Source organism: Microcaecilia unicolor, chromosome 1, assembly GCF_901765095.1.
Source record: "Microcaecilia unicolor chromosome 1, aMicUni1.1, whole genome shotgun sequence".
In the NCBI taxonomy this organism is placed as follows: domain Eukaryota; kingdom Metazoa; phylum Chordata; class Amphibia; order Gymnophiona; family Siphonopidae; genus Microcaecilia; species Microcaecilia unicolor.
The window spans coordinates 35131964-35154202 of NC_044031.1; the positions used below are offsets into that span (position 1 = coordinate 35131964).

General features: G+C 43.4%; 1 protein-coding gene across 1 annotated transcript; it reads right to left on the reverse strand.

The window, feature by feature from the left end:
- Window positions 1-4487: 4487 nt before the first annotated feature.
- LOC115464674 (zinc finger protein 271-like) lies at window positions 4488-21870 on the reverse strand. Its single transcript, XM_030195039.1, has 4 exons — window positions 21621-21870; window positions 21085-21211; window positions 16333-16452; window positions 4488-8537 (listed from the first exon to the last, which is right to left on the reverse strand). Exons 1-4 carry the CDS (start codon window positions 21642-21644, stop codon window positions 5920-5922), a joined length of 2889 nt encoding a protein of 962 aa, XP_030050899.1. The 5' UTR covers window positions 21645-21870; the 3' UTR covers window positions 4488-5919.
- Window positions 21871-22239: the final 369 nt, after the last annotated feature.

Sequence of the window (22239 nt, forward strand, 5' to 3'; positions counted from 1 at the left end):
TGCTGGGCGCAGATTGATGACATCATGTAGGCGATGGTAGTACAATTATATAGTTGTCATAACAGTGGATGAAGTCTTTCCGACGCCTTATGATCTCGTGTGCATATTTGGGTTTTTTGATAAGGTTACCACTGAGCTGCCAAGTTACCAAGTTCCAGGAGGAATAGATCAGACCAGGTCTGGATTTCCGACAACCCATCTTTTTGCATTACATTGTTCCTGCAGCAGCACTGATTTAAATGGGTAGAATCAGGAAGTAACAGAAACTACAAATATCACCTGCTTTGGGATATATATAAGTCCAAAACAAGAAGAGACCTGCAGCACTGATGTCAAAAGGTAGAATCAGGGACTATAACTAGCACAATGAATTCTGATTTAAATTCACACCTAGGACTGGCCAAAAGTCCTGCTCCTGAGACTGGGTAACTTGGCAGCTCTGTTCCTTCTTTCTACATTGTCTACTCTTGTCTTCTCTCCCTACTGTTCCAGCCTGTTATCCTTTCTTCTTGTCTGATCTGTCCTTCTTGCCTTATTACCTTTCTCCTACATTTTCTCCATGAATTTCCTCTCTCCCCCAGTCTTCAGTCCTCATTTTCACATTCTGCTTTTCCTGCGTCCTCTCTCTCTCTTTCCATCCACCATATTTCTCTGCTCTGCTCCTCTCTTCTTTTTTTTTTTCTTTAACCCTCTCACATCCCCATCATCTCCCTCGATCCTTGATCTTCCCTCTTGGGAGATTCTTTCATACTCTCTCCACTCTTGCTAACCCTTTCTGTTCCTGTTGGTATCCAGCTTTTCTTCCTTCCCTCCACTTTGTTGGCCTTCAGCTTTTGTAGATACCACTATCATTACCACAAAGTTTTATTTTGCTTTCTTATTGCCACACAGGCTATTATTTATTTTTTGATTTACTTCAAGTCGAGTTACATTCCTCTTATGGAGGAATTCTGTTTTGGCTTCTATGACGAATGTGTTGAACCTTTTGCTATTTTGAAAGCAGTGGCTTGCGGTGGCATTTATAGCACGGGATTCAGTAGATGTGCTAAACACTTTTGCAATGCATACCCTTAACAAAAGTTAATGTACTCACCGCTTGAGCTAAACAATGTCATGTTTTGGTCTCTTTTTGAGAGTCACCTATAACATTTGTCACTTCTCCTTTTGACTTCTGTGTTGATTTGAAGAATCTTAAGCTCTGTATCACCAGGGCTGTGCCAAGGGTCTCTGGGCCCCCCCCCCCCCCCCCCCGTGTGGCACAAGATGCAAAGGAAATAGGAGCTGAAAGATGGAGTGCATCTTTGTGGGATTGCTGAACAAATAAAGGGTTTACAACCACTTAGCTTTTCGTGCTTTCATGTTCATGAAATTGGTAATTAAATCTTTGATATCTAACTGGGCACATATATCATTCTCAATAGCAATCATGGCAAGGCTTACGAGCCTTTCTTGCAAAATACTTGATCGCAAATAATTTTTTATGATTTTTAACAGTGAAAATGATCGCTAGCACGGACTCTAAAGTTTAGCAATTTCATTAAAGCAAAATGTATTTTCACATATCACAAACTCTTCCTATCCAAGGAGAATGTTTTATATAAAAACAAACACAAAAAAAGCAATCAGATTTTCACTTACCAGCTCTTCAAACACTAAACAGTCAGCTAAACTTCTTTGAAACTACTGTTGGAACCATCAGCCAATGAAATGGCTTTTAGCTCTAGATATCTCAGGTTACCTGATAATTATGCACACATCATTGCAGTCATCATGCCCTCCTCTCAGTGTACATGCTCAGAAAAACTTTGAACCACTTACAGATTTCAACAATTACACTATTTATTTTTTATTTCTCCCCAGTCTCACTTGCACACCTCCCTCCAAACCTGTTCTCTTTAATTTGAATGTTGTTCAAGCTCACCCTGACTAAGGAGTTCTTCCCACACCAAAGACATATATAGCACTAGTTGTATTCTTTCAAACAACTTCAGCAGAGCCTGCCTGCCTCAGTGAGCACTGCTACGTGAAGAGGGGAGGGCAGGGGAGAGAGGAGAATCACAACTTCAGGTAAAAGATTTTGCAACTGAGCGGACCTCAGGCGCCCTCCAGAGGTCGGTGCCCCCCTGCAGTGCTTACCTTGCTTACTGTGTTGGCACGGCCCTGTGTATCACTATCACCTTTCTGAAATTAACCTTCAGAGTTATACACAAATTGATCGCCAGCCCTATTCCCATTCCTCACAAAAATTAAATATATTATTGCCCCATTATATCCAACAGGAGGTAGAAATGGTGGGAACACTGGGCTGTATGAGCCTAAAGAAGTAGCACAGAAGCAGCAGGAAGAGGTGGCAGGAGATCATTGACAAACTTAGGGGGAGGGGGGAAAAGGGACATATAGAGGCGTATTTTCAAAGCACTAAGACTTACAAAGTTCTATAGTAACCTAATGAGTGGAGTGGAACAGGTAGACGTGAACCATTTTTGTACTCTTTCCAAAAACACTAGGACTAGGGTGCACGCAATGAATCTACAAAGTAGTAAATTTAAAACAAATTGGAGAAAATATTTATTCACTCAGTGTCTAATTAAACTCTGGAATTTGTTGCCAGAGATGTTGTAAAAGCAGCTAGCTCAGCGGGGTTTAAAAAAGGTTTGGATAGCTTGCTAAAGTCTATAAGCCATTATTAAAATGGACTTGGAGAAAATCCACTTATTTCTAGAATAAGCAGCATAAAAGCTATTGCACTGTTTTGGGATCTTGCCAGGTACTTGTAACCTAGATTGGGCACTTTTGGAAATAGGATGCTAGGCTTGATGGACCTTCGGTCTGCCCCAGTATGGCAATACTTATGTTCTTTTAGACCCTGTTATTAAACGACCAGCTGTAACCAGTTGCAAAAGTTTTAATTTAGTCAGATTTAATCAGTCCAATCAAAAGAGTATTGCAGTAATCAAGCCTACTTGTCACAAATGTGTATATCAATTTTTTCTAATTATTTTCAGTCAATATAGACTTCAGCTGTCGCAACATACAAACCAAGATTTTACAGTCTGACCAATCTGTATGTTAAATTTTAAAGAATCATCACAGTGAAAACCCAATATTGTTTTATCAAGTTTCAAGTTTATTAATGGCTTACTATCCCACCCATCATGGGTTACATCTAGGTGGCTTACAAACTAAAAAATAGAGAATAAAGAAATGGGGAAGATAAGACATGATTAAAGAGATTCAGAAGTAGTAGTGGAAGAGTTTTACCACCAGGAAAATCTCATGACATTACATTTACTTGATAGGCACATTGCAGATGCATATGAGAAATTACCCCTGTCAAGTGCATACATTGTATCTCTATTACATAACACAGTAGCATAGTAGATGACGGCAGAAAAGACCTGCATGGTCCATCTAGTCTGCCCAACAAGATAAACTCATATGTGCTACTTCTTGTGTATACCTTACCTTGATTTTTATCTGCCATTTTCAGGACTCTGACCGTAGAAGTCTTGCCCAGAACTAGCCCCACCACCCAAACACCAGCCTCCTCCCATCCATCATGCCCATTTCATATTCCATTTTCCCTTAAGACCAGTGGTACTCATACAGACTTCCCTTATTTGTTTATTCTGCCAAAACCCCTTCTCTTCTTGCTTTTCAGGCATAGCAGACAGACCTCACCCAACCCCACTTCCTGCAAGGCTCGGATCACCTCTGCTGTTTTTGCCGTATCTTTGTTTGGTGCTGATGCAGGCACCCAGTGACACTCATAAAAGTTCAGCACCTCTGAAGCATGGCTTTGCAAAGTCCAAGTAGACTGCCACTTGAAGACTCCTCCGTTCAAAGCAGTCTAGGAAGTGACTGCTGCCAGCAATTTTCTTTTTAGGTGTATAATCACACAAACATATAAGTATCATCTCTAAGGAGATTATTAATGCTGTATCCCATAGACCAGTATATGCTGTGAAAAGGGTCCACTGTTTCCCAGCAAAGTGGAGCCGTCCACCCGCCGAACTTCCAGATCTCACCACAATTGCAGACAGTGGCTAGGTCAAACGATTTTTTTATTATCAGGCCAATAACAGCTGTCTCAAACTTCAGTACATAGGTTATCCCCAAACAAACAGGTTCCACCCAAAATAGGTTTCCAACCCCGCAGGGTTTTTCCCAGAACAAGGCAGGTTCTCAAAGTCAGGCTTTCTATAAGCAGGTAAATAAAGCAGGCTTCCCATAAAGGAGGTAAGTAAAGCAGGCTTCCAAATAAATCAGGCTTCCCATAAAGCAGGTAAGTAAAGCAGGCTTTCAAATAAATCAGGCTTCCCATAAAGCAGGCTTTCAAATTAATCAGGCTTCCCATAAAGCAGGTTACTCTCACCCTTTCCAAACCCTCAGGAGCTGGCCATCCCTGCCTTGAACTCTCCCACTCCATAGAGGCTTCTCCCCCCTCCCCCCCCATCTGATCTACCCCTCCTTCCACATAATCCATCCAATCATCTTCTTCCTTCTCCCTGGGCCCCTCTCTATCCCAGCTGGGCCGCATGGTATACTGATTGTGTATCCAGGGGAACTGAGCTTCTTCCCTCTGCCTCCCCCTAGTGGGTGATGAAATTATACGCTCAGCCTGGCTATCCCCCTGGCTCCCTCTGCTGGAGCTGGGAATCCATTCCCTTGTCTCCAGACTACTCTCTGCCTCCTTCCTTGCAATGGCTTCTGGTACTTGTATTTAAAGGTCTAATTGCTTCTTCCTAGCTTCCCTGGCAGTAGCCTTGTCGCAATACTCTTTCAAGATTAACCTCTATCACACCTCCTTCCGGGTTTTTACTGCTGAGCACTACGTGCAGATCTCTTTCTCCATTTCTTGGTCTCGGAGATCTCATTTATCTGCAAACTACTCCGTCTGGAGTGATTCTCTAAGTCCTTAACTTTCCGTTTGTTTGTATTGACATTTTTTAAATTATGACTCACACAGCCCCCACCCTTTGGCCAATCTCTGCCACCTCCAACTGGAGCTCATTAAGGCATTTGTGAATTTACCCTTTACCACTGACTGCAACTATCACTCTCTCTTCCTTGGGTTTCCGATCTCCTCTCCTTAACCACTCACGTTTCTGGACTTGATTCACATGGGGTTCCAGAGCAACACTTTATATTTCCCTCTGTACTGGTGTATTTGCCACTTGTTTTTCCTTGTTTGCTGATCTACTTTTTTAAAGAACCTTTATTCCTGCTTTGCATATTCTGTTGGTTCCATTTCTTTGCATGCAAGTGGATTTTAACTCATTCCTTCTTCCCGTTGGAAAGCCTGTCCAAGTTTAATCATGGAACTGGATTCTGGAGGCTTGCTTTCATACTTTTTGTGTTTGGATCCATTGATGCTGTTAAATAGGCCTGGAGGCTATGATGGTAACTCTGTGTGTATAATCTAGTTCTATGAGGCCCATTTCACACCTCTAGTGGCCTGAAAGGTATATCTTAAACCTAAAACTTATATCACATTCAGTACATTTAATATGTTTCGCTGACATATTAAATTCTCTGGTGTTTCGTGAGCTCTGAAGGTGACCGGAAGCTTTTATCAAACTCAGTACATGTAAATGGTTTGACCCCTACATCCATTCTCTTGCGGATTGTGAAATTTGCTCCCACTGAATGTTTTACCACACTCAGCACATTTAAATGGTTACACTTCTATGTGAATTCTGAGATGAGACTGATTACTGAGGCTTTTGCTACAATCTCTACATTGAAATGGCTTCATTCCAGTGTGGGTTCTATTGTGAACTGTTAAAGATGTTCTCTGACTAAAGCTTTTACCACACTAGGAACATATAACTGGTTACACTACTCTGTGAATTTTGTAGCTTGTGAGACAAGGCTGATTACTGAAGCTTTTGCTACACTCTGTACATTGAAATGGATTCAGTCCTGTGAGGGTTCTATTGTAAATTGTGGCTTCAGTCCCGTGTGGGTTCTGTTGTGAATTGTTAAAGATGTCTTCTGACTGAAGCTTTTACCACACTCAGTACATATAAATGGTTTGTCTCCAGTGTGGATTCTGCTGTGGATTGCGAGATTAGCCTTCTGACTGAAGCTTTTACTACACTCAGTACATGTAAATGGTTTGACCCCTGTGTGGATTCTTCTGTGTACTGTGAGATTTGACTTCTGACTGAAGCTTTTACCACACTCAGTACAGATGAATGGTTTGACTCCTGTGTGGATTCTCTTATGGATTTTGAGAAATGTCTTGTGAATGAAACTTTTATCACATTCAGTGCATGTAAATGGTTTGAATCCTGTGTGAATTCTCTTGTGGATTGTTAAATATGTCTTCTGACTGAAACTTTTACCACACTCAGTGCACTTAAATGGTTTAATTCCTGTGTGGACTCTTTGGTGCCTTGTGAGGGCTGTCTTCTGACCAAAACTTTTACCACACTCAGTACATATAAATGGTTTGATTCCTGTGTGAATTCTGTTGTGGGTTTTGAGAGCTGTCTTGTCAACAAAGCTTTTATCACAATGGGCACATGTGAATGATTTGACTTCTATGTGGATTCTCTTGTGACTTATGAGACAAGGCTGATTACTGAAGCTTTTATCACACTCTGTACATTGAAATGGTTTCAGTCCTGTGTGGATTCTATTGTGTATTGTTAGAGAACTCTTCTGACTGAAGCTTTTATCACATTCAGTACATGTAAATGGTCTGACTCCTGTGTGGATTCTCTTATGGCTTTTGAGAGATGTCTTGTCAATGAAACTTTTATCACATTCGGTACAGGTAAACGGTTTGACTCCCGTGTGAGTTCTCTTGTGGATTGTTAAAGATGTCTTCTGATTGAAACCCTTATCACATTCAGTGCAGGGAAATGGTTTGACTCCTGTGTGAATACTCTTGTGGATTGTTAAAGATGTCTTCTGATTGAAACTTTTACCACACTCGGTGCACTTAAATGGTTTAATTCCTGTATGGATTCTTTGGTGCCTTGTGAGATCTGTTTTCTGACGGAAGCTTTTACCACACTCAGTACATAAAAATGGTTTAACTCCTGTGTGGATTCTCTGATGCCTTATGAGGTCTGCCTTCTGACTAAAGCTTTTACCACACTCAGTACATATAAATGGTTTGTCTCCTGTATGGATTTTGTTGTGGATTGTGAGATTTGCCTTCCGACAGAAGGTTTTATCGCACTCGGTACATGTAAATAGTTTAATCCCTATGTGGGTTTTCTTGTGGATTGTGAGATGTGCCTTCTGACTGAAGCACTTACCACATTCAGCACATATAAATGGTTTGATTCCTGTGTGGATTCTGTTGTGGATTTTAAGAGATGTCTTGTCAATGAAGCTTTTATCACATTGTATGCATGTAAATGGTTTAACTCCTGTGTGGATTCTCTGGTGGACTGTCAGCCTTGATTTCCGACTGAAGCTTTTATCACACTCAGTACATGTAAATAGTTTAACCCCTGTATGGGTTCTTTTATGGCTTGTGAGATTTGCCTTCTGAATGAAGCACTTACCACATTCAGTACATATAAATGGTTTAATTCCAGTATGGATTCTTTTGTGGATTGCTAGATTTGCTTTATTACTTAAGTTTTTACCACACTCCGTACATGGGAACAATTTTGCACCTGTGTGGGCTTTCTTGTTACTTTTGAGATCTGCCTTGTGGCTGAATGTTTTAGCATATGTAAATTCTCTTTCTTGTTTCTGGATTTTCTGGGATTTTCGTAGGTCTTCCTTCTTATTGAATTGTTCAGATTTACTAAAAGTGAATGATCTTTCACCCGTTTGAGTGTTTTGGGGTTTCATGAATGCTGTCCTGCGACAGAAACTTTTCTTACATTCGTTGGTTGAAATTTCTGTCTTTCCTGGGTGAAATTTTGGATTGGTTGGGAAATGTTCTTCCTGGTTGAAGTTACTGTCGCAACCAGGAGATGAAAATGGTTTCTGATCAGTGTGAATATCCAGATATTTCTTGAGGTTTGCTTTATTAGTACAGCTTTTCCCACATTCTGCACTTGTATAAATTCTTGTATCTTTTAGGATTTTCTGATATTGTATTAGTTTTTCCCTCCTACTAAATCCTTTCCCATATTCAGCACATGTTTTCTGTTGTCCCACGTCTGGGTGAGTTATGGGCAGACTCTGAGCATTCTGACTGAAGGCTGCCTTACAGTCTCTACATGTAGATGGTTTCATTTCAGTGTTACATCCCTGCTGTAATTTCAGTGTTACAGGATCCCTAAGGAATCTTTCACATACATCACATAAGCATCTTTGTTCCGATGTCTGGTTTCTCTGCTCTTCCGCTGTACTTGTGACACTGCTGGAAATTTGCGGACACACAGCCAAGTCTCCTGTTGAATTTATTTCCTTCTTTTCTGAACTGCATTGATTCCTGTACTTTGTTCCCCAGTCAGGACGAGAGGTCTCCTCTGTTTCTGATAATATCTTGCTCCCTTCTGGATTCTCACTGAGCTTCCAGTGTAGTCTCTCTGTTTTATTATTTCTGGGATCATCGTTTTCTACATTTAAAAAAAAGTAAACATTGGTCATTATTGTAGGAGAAGGACAGCTTAACAAGTTTAGTAATACAGTAACGTTTGCCTTTTCTTGTTGTGTTTCTGCTGTTCTCCTGAAGAGGGCGCAGTGTAGAACGATTACAAGCATCCTGCCATAACACTATCATGTTCTCTTACATGTGAATTAAAATAATTAATTGTACCTGGTGTACTTGTACTCTGGTGATTTGTAAAGAACAATTTTTAAACCTGTTCATCAAGTAATAGCATAAGCACTGAGAAATGTATATAATATGTAAACCACTTTGATTGTAACCACAGAAGAAGGGTAATCCCATCCCCCTAATACTTGTTTAGGTTAGGGGAGTAATAAAATACACATAGATCTAATTTTTAAAAATTTTTATTTAAGTAAACCACATACAATAAGCAAGTGGTAATAATAAGCAATATGAGGAAATTATAAACATTCAAATAGCAGGTGTACAAAAACACAGAGAATTCCAAAGGGTTCAAATGTAGCCCATTTTAAAAGACTGAAAACCATAGATCTCATTTTTAAATCTTCACACATTTTACATTTCGCTTTGGAACCTGAGGCAAAGTCTATGGTAACAAGTTCCCTGAGCCTTTGTCCCACTGGGCACAGTGTGAAAATGTCCCACTGGCTACAGCAGAAGAATCATGTGGGAGGTGTAAGCACAGGGCCCGTAACAGAGGTAATAGCCCGGGAAAGGAAATGTTACAAGTAAACAGTGGAGGGTCAACGACTGAATTTGGTAAATTTGGAAAACGTGGTCTGTCTCAGAACCATTGGAATGGCCCAGTATGGCTACTCTTATGTTCCTAACGTCTGAAAAAGGGCACTTTCAGCCCATTTGACTCTCTTGTACATCTGTACAATCTAGTAGAGAATCCACGAACGTGGAGAACTCAACAAAGTCCCACGGATAATCACAATACAACAAGGCAGTGGGTAAAAAACCAGGAGTCCCAGAGTGGAGATGAACAAAATTTTATTAATCAATATATTGACTCGACACAACGTTGTGTTTCGGCCAAAAGGCCTACATCAGGAGTCTAAGTGCCGGAGTGGAGAATGATAGCGATGATCCAGATTAAAGCAATACTGGAAATTGAAGACTGTTTTGCGGGTGGTCTTGAAAAAGACCTTTGTGCTAAAATGTTGGCCGGATCACTCGCGTGAGCGTCTTGGCTATAAAACTTGGTGAACCTGGATTGATGAGGTCTCAGTTACTCCACAATTCTATGGTGGTGGATTCCGCCCTCAAGAGAGCCAGGAGTACTAGAGACTGCTTCGGCGCCCCCAGGCAGAGAAGCTAGGACTCTTGATTCTTTTGGGAGGAAAACGTATCAGGCCACTATGCTCACTGCCAAGATCCAATCATACCAGCTCTTCACAAGCGTTCACTTGCGGGACTCGATAGGCAACTGTCTAGCTTGGTTGATGCACTCCCTCCGGACCAAGCCGAGCCTTTTCGCCAGGTGGTCAGGCAGCAGAAGGTGTGTCGAAAATTCCTGGCCAGGGGTACATTCGACACTTTTGATGTAGCATCCAGGATCGCTGCTCAAGGTATAATGATGCCTAGACTCTCATGGCTGCATGTCTCTGACCTGGATCATTTGGTCCAGCAGCGAATGGCGGATGTTCCTTGCCAGGGGTACAACCTTTTTAGTGAAAAAGTAGAGGACCGTGTTGATCAGATCAAGAAGCATAATGATGCTATGGATTCTCTCTCCTACCGGGTGTCTTCTGCTACTACCTCCTCATCTAGGAGGTATTTTGGGGGGGAAGAGGAGTGCTCCCTCTTCCTATCCTAGGTGTAGGTACAATCCTGCTTCTCGACAGCCTTCCCAGGCTCAGCCCCAACACGCTCATTCTCGTCAACAGCGTGCGTCTAAGACCCTTGCTGCTCCCCAGCAAAAGCAGGGAACGGGCTTTTGACTGGCTACAGTTAAGCATAGCTTCTGTAAAAGTGTCCGTACCGAATGACTTGCCGGTTGGGGGGAGGTTGATATTTTTTCACCAAAGGTGTGGCCTCTCATAACCTCCGACCGGTGGGTCCTTCAAATAGTCCAGTCAGGATATACCCTCAATCTGGAATCCAAATCTCCAAATTGCCCACCGGGAGCTCATTCTTACAGTTCCCAGCACAAACAGGTACTTGCAGAGGAACTCTCTGCCCTTCTGAAGGCCCAAGCAGTCAAACCAGTTCCACCAGGGGAAGAAGGGCTGGGATTCTATTCCAGGTACTTCTTTGTGCAGAAAAAGACAGGGGGGATGCGTCCCATCCTAGACCTGAGAGCCCTGAACAAATTTCTTCTCTGAGAAAAATTCAGTATGGTTTCCCTGGGCACTCTTCTTCCCATGATTCAAGAAAACGATTGGCTATGCTCTATGGACTTAAAGGATGCTTACACACACATTTCGATACTCTCAGCTCACAGGAAGTATCTTCGATTTTGACTGGGAACTCAGCACTTTCAGTACTGCCCCAGAGTGTTCACGAAGTGCCTAGTGGTAGTCGCAGCGTCGCTACACAGACTGAGAATGCATGTGTTCCCTTATCTCGACGATTGGCTGGTGAAGAGCACCTCGAAGGCAGGTGCTCTACGGTCCATGCGAATGACTATTCAGGTGCTAGAACTACTGGGGTTCATGGTCAATTACTCCGAGTCCCATATCACCCCAGCTCAAAAGTTGGAATTCATTGGAGCTCTGTTGAACACAAAGACAGCTCGAGCTTATCTTCCCGAAGCAAGGGCAGACAAACTCCTGTCCCTGGTGTCCATAGTTCGAACGTCTCAACTGATCACAGCTCGGCAGATGTTTAGACTTCTGGGGCACATGGCCTCCTCAGTTCATGTGACTCCCATGGCATGCCTACACATGAGATCAGCTCAATGGACCCTAGCTTCCCAGTGGTATCAAGCTGCGGGGAGTCTGGAGAATGTAATCCAACTGTCCACCGACTTCCGGAATTCTCTGGTGGACAATTCGACCCAATTTGACCTTGGGACGTCCATTCCAAATTCCTCAGCCACAAAAAGTGCTGACGACGGATGCATCCCTCCTGGGCTGGGGAGCTCATGTAGATGGGTTTCACACTCAAGGAGCCTGGTCCTTTCAGGAAAAAGGTCTTCAGATCAATCTCCTGGAATTGCGAGCAATCTGGAACGCTCTAAAGGCTTTTAGAGACTGGCTGTCCAACCAAATCATATTGATTCAGACAGACAATCAGGTTGCCATGTATTACACCAACAAGCAGGGGGGCACCGGATGTTGCCCTCTGTCAGGAAGCCGTCCAGATGTGGCTTTGGGCATGCCATCACGGCATGTTTCTGCAAGCCACTTATCTGGCAGGTGTAAACAACAATCTGGCCGACAGGCTGAGCAGGATAATGCAACCTCACGAGTGGTCACTGGACATGGGTGTCGCCCGCAGGATCTTCCGAGTGTGGGGCACCCCCTCGGTGGATCTTTTTGCCACTCAGATCAATCACAAGGTTCCTCAGTTCTGTTCCAGGCTTCAGGCCAACGACAGACTAGCGTCAGATGCCTTTCTTGAGACCAGAACCTCAAGACCAACTCCGTAAGAGTTCACCTTAGTGCGATTAGTGCTTATCATCGCCGTGTAGAGGGTAAGCCTATCTCTGGACAGCCTTTAGTTGTTTGTTTCATGAGAGGTTTGCTTTTGTCAAAGCCCCCAGTCAAACCTCCACCACTGTCATGGGATCTCAACGTCATTCTCGCCCAGTTGATGAAAGGTCCTTTTGAGCCACTGAATTCCTGCCATCTGAAGTACTTGACCTGGAAGGTCGTATTCTTGGTGGTTGTTACTTCAACTCGTAGGGTCAGTGAGCTTCAACCCTTGGTAGTGAATGCACCTTATATTAAGTTCTATCACAATAGAGTAGTCCTCCGCACACACCCTAAGTTCCTGCCGAAGGTGGTGTCGGAGTTCCATTTGAACCAGTCAACTTTCTTGCCACATCCGCATCCTCATACCCGCCCTGTCGAAGGCAGTTTGCATACCTTGGACTGCAAGAGAGCATTGGCTTTTTATGTGGAGCGGACAAAGCCCTTCAGACAGTTTGCCCAGTTATTTGTTTCTTTCGATCCCAACAGGAGGGGAGTCGCCATCGGAAAATGCACAATCTCCAATTGGCTAGCAGACTGCATTTCCTTCACTTATGCCCAAGCTGGGCTGACTCTAGAGGGCCATGTCATGGCTCATAATGTTAGAGCCATGGCTGTGTCAGTGGCTCACTTAAAGTCAGCCTCCATTGAAGAAATTTGCAAGGCTGCAACGTGGTCATCAGTCCACACATTCACATCTCACTACTGCCTTCAGCATGATACCCGATGCGACAGTCGGTCTGGGCAGTCAGTGTTGCAGAATCTGTTCGGGGTTTAGAATCCAACTCCACCCCCCTAGACCCATTTTTGTTCTGTTCCAGGCTACACCCTCAGTTAGTTGTTTATGGTTTCAGGTCAATCTATGTTATGTCCTCGCCGTTGCGAGGCCCAATTGACCAATGTTCATTGTTTTGAGTGAGTCTGGTTGCTAGGGATACCCCACACGTGAGAACAAGCAGCCTGCTTGTCCTCGGAGAAAGCGAAGATACTTACCTGTAGCAGGTATTCTCCAAGGACAGCGGGCTGATTGTTCTCACAAACCACCCCAACTCCCCTTTGGAGCTGTTGTTAGTTTATTTGTTTGCTTTTTGATTTAACTGAGGGGACACGCTCAGGCGATGGGCGAGAAGTAGTCCGCGCTTGAGAGCCAGAAGACTCTGGCAAAACTTTTTATTTTTGTTGGGAAAATTTTCCGTTTCCAGGGCCGACGTGAACGTCGACCCACATGTGAGAACAATCAGCCTGCTGTCCTCGGAGAATACCTGCTACAGGTAAGTATCTTTGCTGAATTATAACAGAAACTTTATATGTTAAGAAAAGCTATTCCTTAAACTCCTTTCCTAAGTAAGCAGAGTAGCTTAAAATAAAGTCCTTGAGGTTACCGTACCTATTTGATTCTAAGTCTACCTTTTCCCAAGTTTAAAAACAATTTCCCAGCAAATTCTTACCAGTGAAGATTTCTCCCTCTCTGCTGTTAGAAGAGATAGATTGAGGAAACGTTCTGAGAAGAGAGAGGATTGTAGTTGGGGGAAGAAGCATTAAAAGGTTGAGGAGAGGGAGGGAAGTGGCAGGAGGAGGTGTTGAGAGGTGGTGACAAGTTGTGGAGAGATAACCTGTGTATCAAAGAGCTATGGATATGGAGTTCAAAAAAAGTAAGGGAATGATAAATAAATTAAAGGAAGACAAGAAAATAAGTTTTAAACAAGTAGGAATGAGGAGCCAGAAAAGAAACAAACAGAAAGCAGAGGAAAAGGATAGAATTAAGCTACAGACACAAAGATTTGAAAATTGTTTATCAGCAGCCCCCAAAACTGATGCAAAACAGAACTGGGTGGGAGGCCAGCTGGTATCAGCTCTTTTCTTCCAGCAGTCACTGGGATAACAAGATAGTTAAAACTGGAAGGATGGGGAAAGGGGAGGGGGTTGTGGCATCATGCAATACAATAAACTGAAAATCTCCCCTTTAAAAACCGCTTTCCCTTAGCAGCTCTGACACCGAGAGGTGCTATGGTCAGGGACTGAGGGAGAATGGAGAGGAGCACTGTTCCACTTCCTCACAAAAATAAAAATATTATTCCCCTATTATATCTCACAGGGGTTAGAAATGGTAGGTTTAATGGGGGCACTAGGCTATGTGAACCTAAGGAAGAAGCACAGCAACAGCAGTATGAAGGTGCAAGAGACCATGGGTGGAGTTTATGGGAGGGAGAAAGAGGTATATTGCCTCAAACTCTGTTTCTTAATTTGGCCTGCTAGCTTCCCTCCTTCTCAACTGCTGAATCCTTTGCTCTTGATAAAAAGAAAAAACTCTACAGCCACCTCCCAGCCACTCAGCTCTCTAAGCCAGATAAACGGTCACTGGAGCAATATCAGGTAAGCAGGCCAGAACACAGAGGCTTAGCATGAGTGCATGCTCCCATGTCTGAGGCCACTAGAATATGCTTTCCCCATTCAGCAAGTGCTCTGTGGGGTTTCAAGCTGTCACCCTTGCTGTGCTTCCAAGGCTCAACGTAGGCAATGCTGCAGAGGATGGAGAAGCAGGACAAGTCCCAGAAAGCAGGGATGAAATTGAGTTCAGCATCCCCAATTATTTTCAAAACTGACTCCTAAGGTAGAAATGGTGAATTGGGCTTTATGTCTGTGGGTGCTGGAGGAGTCCGGGCGAGTCTTTTCACTATCCTAATTCAGGCACATGCATACTCCACCTGCATAGATGGACATACAGACCAAGAAAACCCTTCTGCTAGTATATACATAGATCAGGTGCCCCTGGGAATTAATTCACACTAGTAATTGGGCAGCCAACTTTGGAATGCTCTACCAAAACCTATCCGATTAATTAACGACTACTTGCCCTTTAGAAAATTGCTGAAAGCTCATTTCTTTAAGCAAGCCTACTCTAATGTCCCAACCTAATCTTACCAACCTCCACTCCCAATTCTGTTCTGACTTAGATACCAACCTCATCATTAGTTTTACTTACCCCACCTCCCCATTCCCCCTCTACTCATCCCATCCTTCTCTTCTCCATCTCTCCTTTATTATATCCCTCCTTACCCCTTTTCTCCCAACGTATACAATCCTATCCTCTCGTCCACGCTCTCATTGCCTCTCGCCTTGACTACTGCAACTTACTCCTCACCGGCCTCCCGCTTAGCCACCTATCCCCCCTTCAATCTGTTCAGAACTCTGCTGCACGTCTTGTATTCCGCCAGAACCGATATACTCATATCACCCCTCTCCTCAGGTCACTTCACTGGCTTCCGATCAGATACCGCATTCAGTTCAACCTTCTCCTTCTCACCTACAAATGCACTCAATCTGTTGCCCCTCACTACCTCTCTACCCTCATCTCCCCCTACGTTCCCACCCGAAACCTCCGTTCACAGGACAAATCCCTCCTCTCATTACCCTTCTCCACCACCGCCAACTCCAGGCTCCGCTCATTCTGCCTCGCCTCACCCTATGCTTGGAACAACCTTCCCGAGCCCATACGCCAAGCCCCCTCCCTGCCCATCTTCAAGTCTTTGCTTAAAGCCCACCTCTTCAATGCTGCGTTCGGCACCTAACTCTTTCAGGAAATCCAGACTGTCCCAATTTAACCGCCCCCATCAGACTCACTGTTCACGTGTCCTTTAGATTGTAAGCTCTGAGCAGGGACTGTCCTTCTATGTTAAATTGTACAGCGCTGCGTAACCCTTGTAGCGCTTTAGAAATGTTAAGTAGTAGTAGTAGTATCCTGTCTACCCTCTCTTACCCTAATCATACATTTTCAAGCTCAACTTTATAATGTTTCAATACCGTTTTGAAATTTCTATTACAAGACTTTGTATTTCGAATTACTATGTAAGCTGCATTGAACCTGCATTGTGTGGGAAAGCGCGGAGTACAAATGTAATAAATAAGGTACAATTATGTCTTACCTGATAATTTTCTTTCCGTTAGTCCCAACAGATCAATCCAGAGACGAGCGGGTTGTGTCTCTATCTCCACCTGCTGGTAGAGGGACACAACCCACTCGTCTCTGGATTGATCTGTGGGATGCTATGGAAATAAAATTAAAGTTCAGATTACTGAATACTGATGTGGCCTTCATTTCAGCAGTGTTACCCCAGTCCCTCTTATTACTGGACTCACCAGAGCAGCTGCTTTTCCCAGTTTCTCTTTCCTCTGATCTCAGCTCATCCCTCACGTATGGCTCTTCCCCTCGTTCAATGTGGGATATAATATCAGGGGTGACAGTCAAAGAGCCTGATCCTGGGGAAAGAGCAGCATATTAGATTCTCCATAATCAATTGGGCAACAAAATTCAGGATTTAGACACATTTCCAGCAGAAAGATATTCATAAACTTCAGTGAACAAAAAAAAACAAAACAAAAAAAACTCAAACCCTCAGGCAAAGAGGGAAAGTTTTGTGCCCCTGTATATCTCAGAAAAATCACATAATTCCCCTTCAGACATTTTTTTAGTCTAGTTCTCAATATGTACAGTATAGTGCAATACATTGTCACCCTCATTTCAATATGCACAAACCTCATTATCCTTCATAGACCATGAGAATCTCCATCTGGAAAAGGGAGCAGGAAACAGACTGAGCATACTCAGACTGACCTCAGCTTAGGGGAAGGGCTGAAAACCAAAAACATTTTCCATATCCCTCTGTATATAAAACACTTTCCAATCTCTCTCATGTCCCAACTGCAGCGGAATCAATGGAAAATAGAAAATGAAAATCTAATCTAATCATGTACGTATAGACCATTTTCTCCTCCAAAGGGTCCAGAGTGGTTTACAATAAAACACTGAACTACAATTACATAAATGAAAATAATAACAAAAATATAAAAATTGACCCCAATTCAAAAAACTGTTGGAAAACTTAATACTTCTGTGAAAGCATAAGAGGTCTGTTTCTTCACTGCAGTGGAGTAGCTAAGGGTGGGCCTGGGTGGGCACAGGCCCAGCCATTCTTGCCTCTGGCCCACCCAGTCAGCAGCCCATGAGGCCCCCGAAAACTCTTCAGTGGCATTGCCTCATTACTCTCTCTCCCTCTTCTCCACTCGTGGCCTAGCACCTGCCCATCTCTCTCTAGAACCACCCCTTCCTGGTCTACCTCAGAGCTACTGCCGGCAGCAATTCCTATAGGCATCCTGTGCCAGCCCTGCAGGCTTCTCTCTATCATGTCCTGCCCTCAATGATGTCAATTCTTGTTTCTTTGGCGGGGACGTGGTAGAGAGAAGCCTGCAGGGCGGTGCAGGTTGCCTATAGGAATTAAAATGGCCAACGGCTCTGAGGCAGAACCAGGGAGGAGGTTCAGAGAGAAATGGGCAGGCGCTGGGTCATTAAAAAAAACCCAAAACTACACTGTATGTATGTATGTATGTATGTATGTATGGGGGTTGGAAGGGGCCACCCAGGTTAACTCTGGGCCCACCCAAAATGGCAGGTCTGCCTACACCCCTGCTTCACCGGTAAAGGAAGCTCCTTCCAGATTGCAATAGCTGTATATGAAAAAGACAATGCCAATATCTTTTTATGCTGAACACTCTTAAAAGATGGAAATATTAACAGATAAGAATCTTTTGACCTGGAAACTTTTCGGACTGAAGGAAATACCACTAACTGAGACAAACTTTCTGGAGCCAAACCATGTAAACTTTTAAACGCAAAGCAAGTTCATTTAAACAAGACTCGTGTTTTGAAGGGAAGCCAGTGAACAGAAGCCAACACCAGAGAGACATGATCAATCCTTTTCTTTCCAAAAATCAGTCCAACAGCCGTATTCTGCAAAAGCTGTAATCTTTTCATGAGAACGTCTGAAATCCCAGAATATAAGTTGTTAGAATAGTCTGACCGAGATATAACCAAAGCCTGGACATACACTGCAAATTGGCTTTCATGGACGTAAGGACGAAGAGTCTTCAGCTGCCTTAATAACAACAACAAAAAAAACTTCTTATATAAATTATTGATTTGGGCTTCACGGGTCAGTGCTGAATCTAACACGAAAACCAAAACTTTAGATGAGTTTACAGTATTCAGGACCTCATTATTATTCAAACAAATAGTACTACTACTACTACTATTTAGCATTTCTATAGCGCTACAAGGCATATGCAGCGCTGCACAAACATAGAAGAAAGACAGTCCCTGCTCAAAGAGCTTACAATCTAATAGACAAAAAATAAATAAAGTAAGCAAATCAAATCAATTAATGTGGACGGGAAGGAAGAGAGGAGGGTAGGTGGAGGCGAGTGGTTACAAGTGGTTACGAGTCAAAAGCAATGTTAAAGAGGTGGGCTTTCAGTCTAGATTTAAAGGTGGCCAAGGATGGGGCAAGACGTAGGGGCTCAGGAAGTTTATTCCAGGCGTAGGGTGCAGCGAGACAGAAGGCGCGAAGTCTGGAGTTGGCAGTAGTGGAGAAGGGAACAGATAAGAAGGATTTATCCATGGAGTGGAGTGCACGGGAAGGGGTGTAGGGAAGGACGAGTGTGGAGAGATACTGGGGAGCAGCAGAGTGAGTACATTTATAGGTTAGTAGAAGAAGTTTGAACAGGATGCGAAAACGGATAGGGAGAGCCAGTGAAGGGTCTTGAGGAGAGGGGTAGTATGAGTAAAGCGACCCTGGCGGAAGATGAGACGGGCAGCAGAGTTTTGAACCGACTGGAGAGGGGAGAAGTGACTAAGTGGGAGGCCAGCAAGAAGAAGATTGCAGTAGTCTAAACGAGAGGTGACAAGGGTGTGGATGAGGGTTTTGGTAGAGTGCTCGGAAAGAAAGGGGCGGATATTTACGGATGTTGTAAAGAAAGAAACGACAGGTCTTGGCAATCTGCTGGATATGAGCAGAGAAGGAGAGAGAAGAGTCAAAGATGACCCCAAGGTTTCGAGCTGAGTTGTATTTAACTTGAGTCGATTTTGATTAGACCAGATATTCAAAGGCTCTATTAATGAGCAATAATATGATTTCCTACCATCAAAAGAATCAATTCTTGTTTCCATGCAATTTTATTATCGGTTTCACGTGTTTTTCCCCAATTTTCTCTCCAACTTACGACAATCACGTTTTCTGGCACTCATTTGTGCCGAATCCTTATTTCCCTTCTAATGGTAAGGGGTGCTATTTTGTCCAGCAAAATACCGGTAAGTACGTAAGTATTGTCATACTGGGAAAGACCAAAGGTTGCCCCGCATCCTGTTTCCAACAGTGGCCAATCCAGGTCACAAATACCTGGCAAGATCCCAAAAAAGTACCAAACATTCTATACTGCTTATCCCAGAAATAGTGGATTTTCCCCAAGTCCAATTTAATAATGGTCTATGACCTTTTCCTTTAGGAAGCTGTCCAAACCTTTTTTAAACTCTGCGAAGCTAACCGCCTTTACCACATTCTCTGGCAACGAATTCCAGAGTTTAATTACACGTTGAGTGAAGAAAAATGTTCTCCAATTCGTGGTTGGGAGGAGGGGATAGTGCTGGGCAGACTTATACGGTCTGTGCCCGGAAAAGGACAGGTACAAATCAAGGTAAGGTATACACAAAAAGTAGCACATGTGAGTTTATCTTGTTGGGCAGACTGGATGGACCGTGCAGGTCTTTTTCTGCCGTCATCTACTATGTTACTATGTTTTAAATTTACTACATTGTAGCTTCATCACATGCCCCCTAGTCCTAGTATCTTTGGAAAGCGTAAACAAGACGCTTCACATCTACCCGTTCAACTCCACTCATTATTTTATAGACGTCTTGTATACTTGTATCCCAGCATTCCAATAAGCCCTCAGGGCTGGAATTCTTTATAGATGATAAAATATCAGGAGCTACCTGTTGCCAAAACATTTCCTCTATTTTACCGAGATTGGAAAGAGTCACAAGCACGTCTTTGCCTAGTTTGCGACATAAAAACAGAAAGACTAAATTCACGCATGTAGGGCCGGATTCTGTAAATGTCGTCTAAAATCTAGATGTGTCCAATTCAAGTGCCTAGCACTATTCTATATAACGCACCTTAAAGTTAGGTGTGGTATATGGAATAGCAAATAGGACCGGGGAAACGCACCTACATTTAGGAGCGGCCATTTACGCCACTGAAAACCTGGTGTAAATACCTGCACCTAAATGTAGCTGCGTTCTCCAGAATTCTATAACAACGCGCATAAATTCGAGTAACACCCCCAACATGCCCACACTCCTCGTATGTAATTTTGTAAGTCTAAGGTCCCTGTTTACTATGGCGTGCTTGTGTTTTTAGCATGCGCAAATGCAAGAGACACCCATATATTCCAATAGTGTGATAATTACATATAAGCTGACAGCAAGTTTATTATTAATACATTTGATATAAAAGTGTAAAACCTGCAGAGCTTCGATACTGCCACCAATTAAACATATAGTTCTGCGATGTTAAATATTCAATTGTCCTTTAAACTTTCTAGCTATTTCAAATACACCAGAATTTCTGTAACTAAAACCTTCTTTCAGGTAAGTTAACTTTAGCTCTCATTAAACCTGATCCTCAGCTTCCAAAACTTTGGACCAAATCTGGAGAAAGGAGCTGCTACAGTTGACTGTGGGTACCTGTCACCAGGGCTTCTCTGGTCATTCTGGGTGCAAATAAAAGGGAGTTCTGGCTCCTTTAAGATCATAGCTGAGTTTCCTCCCACCCTTGAAACACACATTCTTTGCAGTCCACAAGAACAGATTCAGTAAACTATGGCTTTGTAACCAGGCCCAGGGGGACAACCCCCCCCCCCCCCCCCCCCCAAACTGCAGCACTTTTTCAGTTCCTCACTTTTCTTTTTACCAAATCACATTAAGAAAACCTCACTGTCAGAACTGTCCTTTTCCTGATATCTGAGAGCCGCTAATAAAAATGTAACATTCTCCCTTACCCAGTGAAATCAGGATCTCGTAATTCTCCTTCATCACATCCTTGTAAAGCTCCTTCTGCCATTCTTCTAAAACCTCCCACTCCTCCTGGGAGAAATATATTATGATGTCCTCAAAGATTACTGGCATCTGAAACACAAACCACTCTACACTCAGCATCTTTATCATATCTATCAGAGAGGTAGGGAGAGAGTTTCTAAGTGGATATAATTCACACTCGCATAACTCACACTGTATAACATACAGTTCCATAACAGGATTATAGACTGTGTCTTAAAGGTGAAGGGGAATCATTTTCTAGGCATGTAGTCCTGCAACATACTAAAGCAACTGGAAACCAGTTACACACAGACTCTGGGACTTCTGACCTCTATTTCCTGATACACGGGAGGGTTCCAAAGTGCCCTTCCCCTCAGTCCCAAGTCTGCTTATGATCCTTTCAAAGTCAAGGGGCATAGTCTACAGAGCCCTAGGTTAGAAAGCTGCAGCAGTGCTTGTATAGAGAGGACAGAAAGTTGGGGGGGGGGCAATCTCCTACCTGATCAGAAGCTCCTGCAGGCATTTTCCTATCTGGTTTTGCTGCTTTGCATAACTAGATATATTAGAGGCTCTGTCTGCTGGTGGGGAAGAGCAGTGTGTTTGCTTCTTCCAGCAATAGAGGGGTGGAGCGATGTTGTTAAAGGGTATCACAAGGAGTCACAGGAGTGGGAGGAGAGTACAGAAGAAGACTTCTGCTGGAGGGACAGGACTGGAGTGGGGGGAGAGAAGTACGGAAGTAGAGATCTGGGGCTGAACAGGCTGCTGGGGGGGGAGAAAAGTACAGATATGGGGCTGAAGGCTTCTGCTCACTAATTGGTAATCTGCAGATTACAAGAAAAATAAAGCCGCTTTGGGCCTTTTTTTCGCTGTCTTTTCAACACGCAGCACCCCTCCTCCTCCTCCTGGGCGCAGACTGATGACATCATATAGAGGAACACAAGGAGGTTGTTGTTGTTGTTGCACGGAGCCCAGTTTAACTGTACTCAGAGGGTGGGCGGAGCTTTTGGTACTCGGTGAAGGACGGAGGCGGAGCCTGTTTTGACTTCTTGTGAATATTGATAGTCTCAGGCACATAAGTGAGTTTTTTGAGGTAGAAACTGATACTTTTTGAGGGTGGG

What these genes read in the sequence shown, in the direction of transcription:
- LOC115464674 (XM_030195039.1), bottom strand. Translation starts at nt 21,644, where the DNA reads ATGCCTGCAGGAGCTTCTGATCAG. An exon ending in CTGCAGGAGCTTCTGATCAG is followed by an intron (nt 21,212 to 21,620) that starts GTAGGAGATTGC and finishes TTTGTGTTTCAG; the next exon opens with ATGCCAGTAATCTTTGAGGA. An exon ending in CGAGATCCTGATTTCACTGG is followed by an intron (nt 16,453 to 21,084) that starts GTAAGGGAGAAT and finishes CTCTTTCCCCAG; the next exon opens with GATCAGGCTCTTTGACTGTC.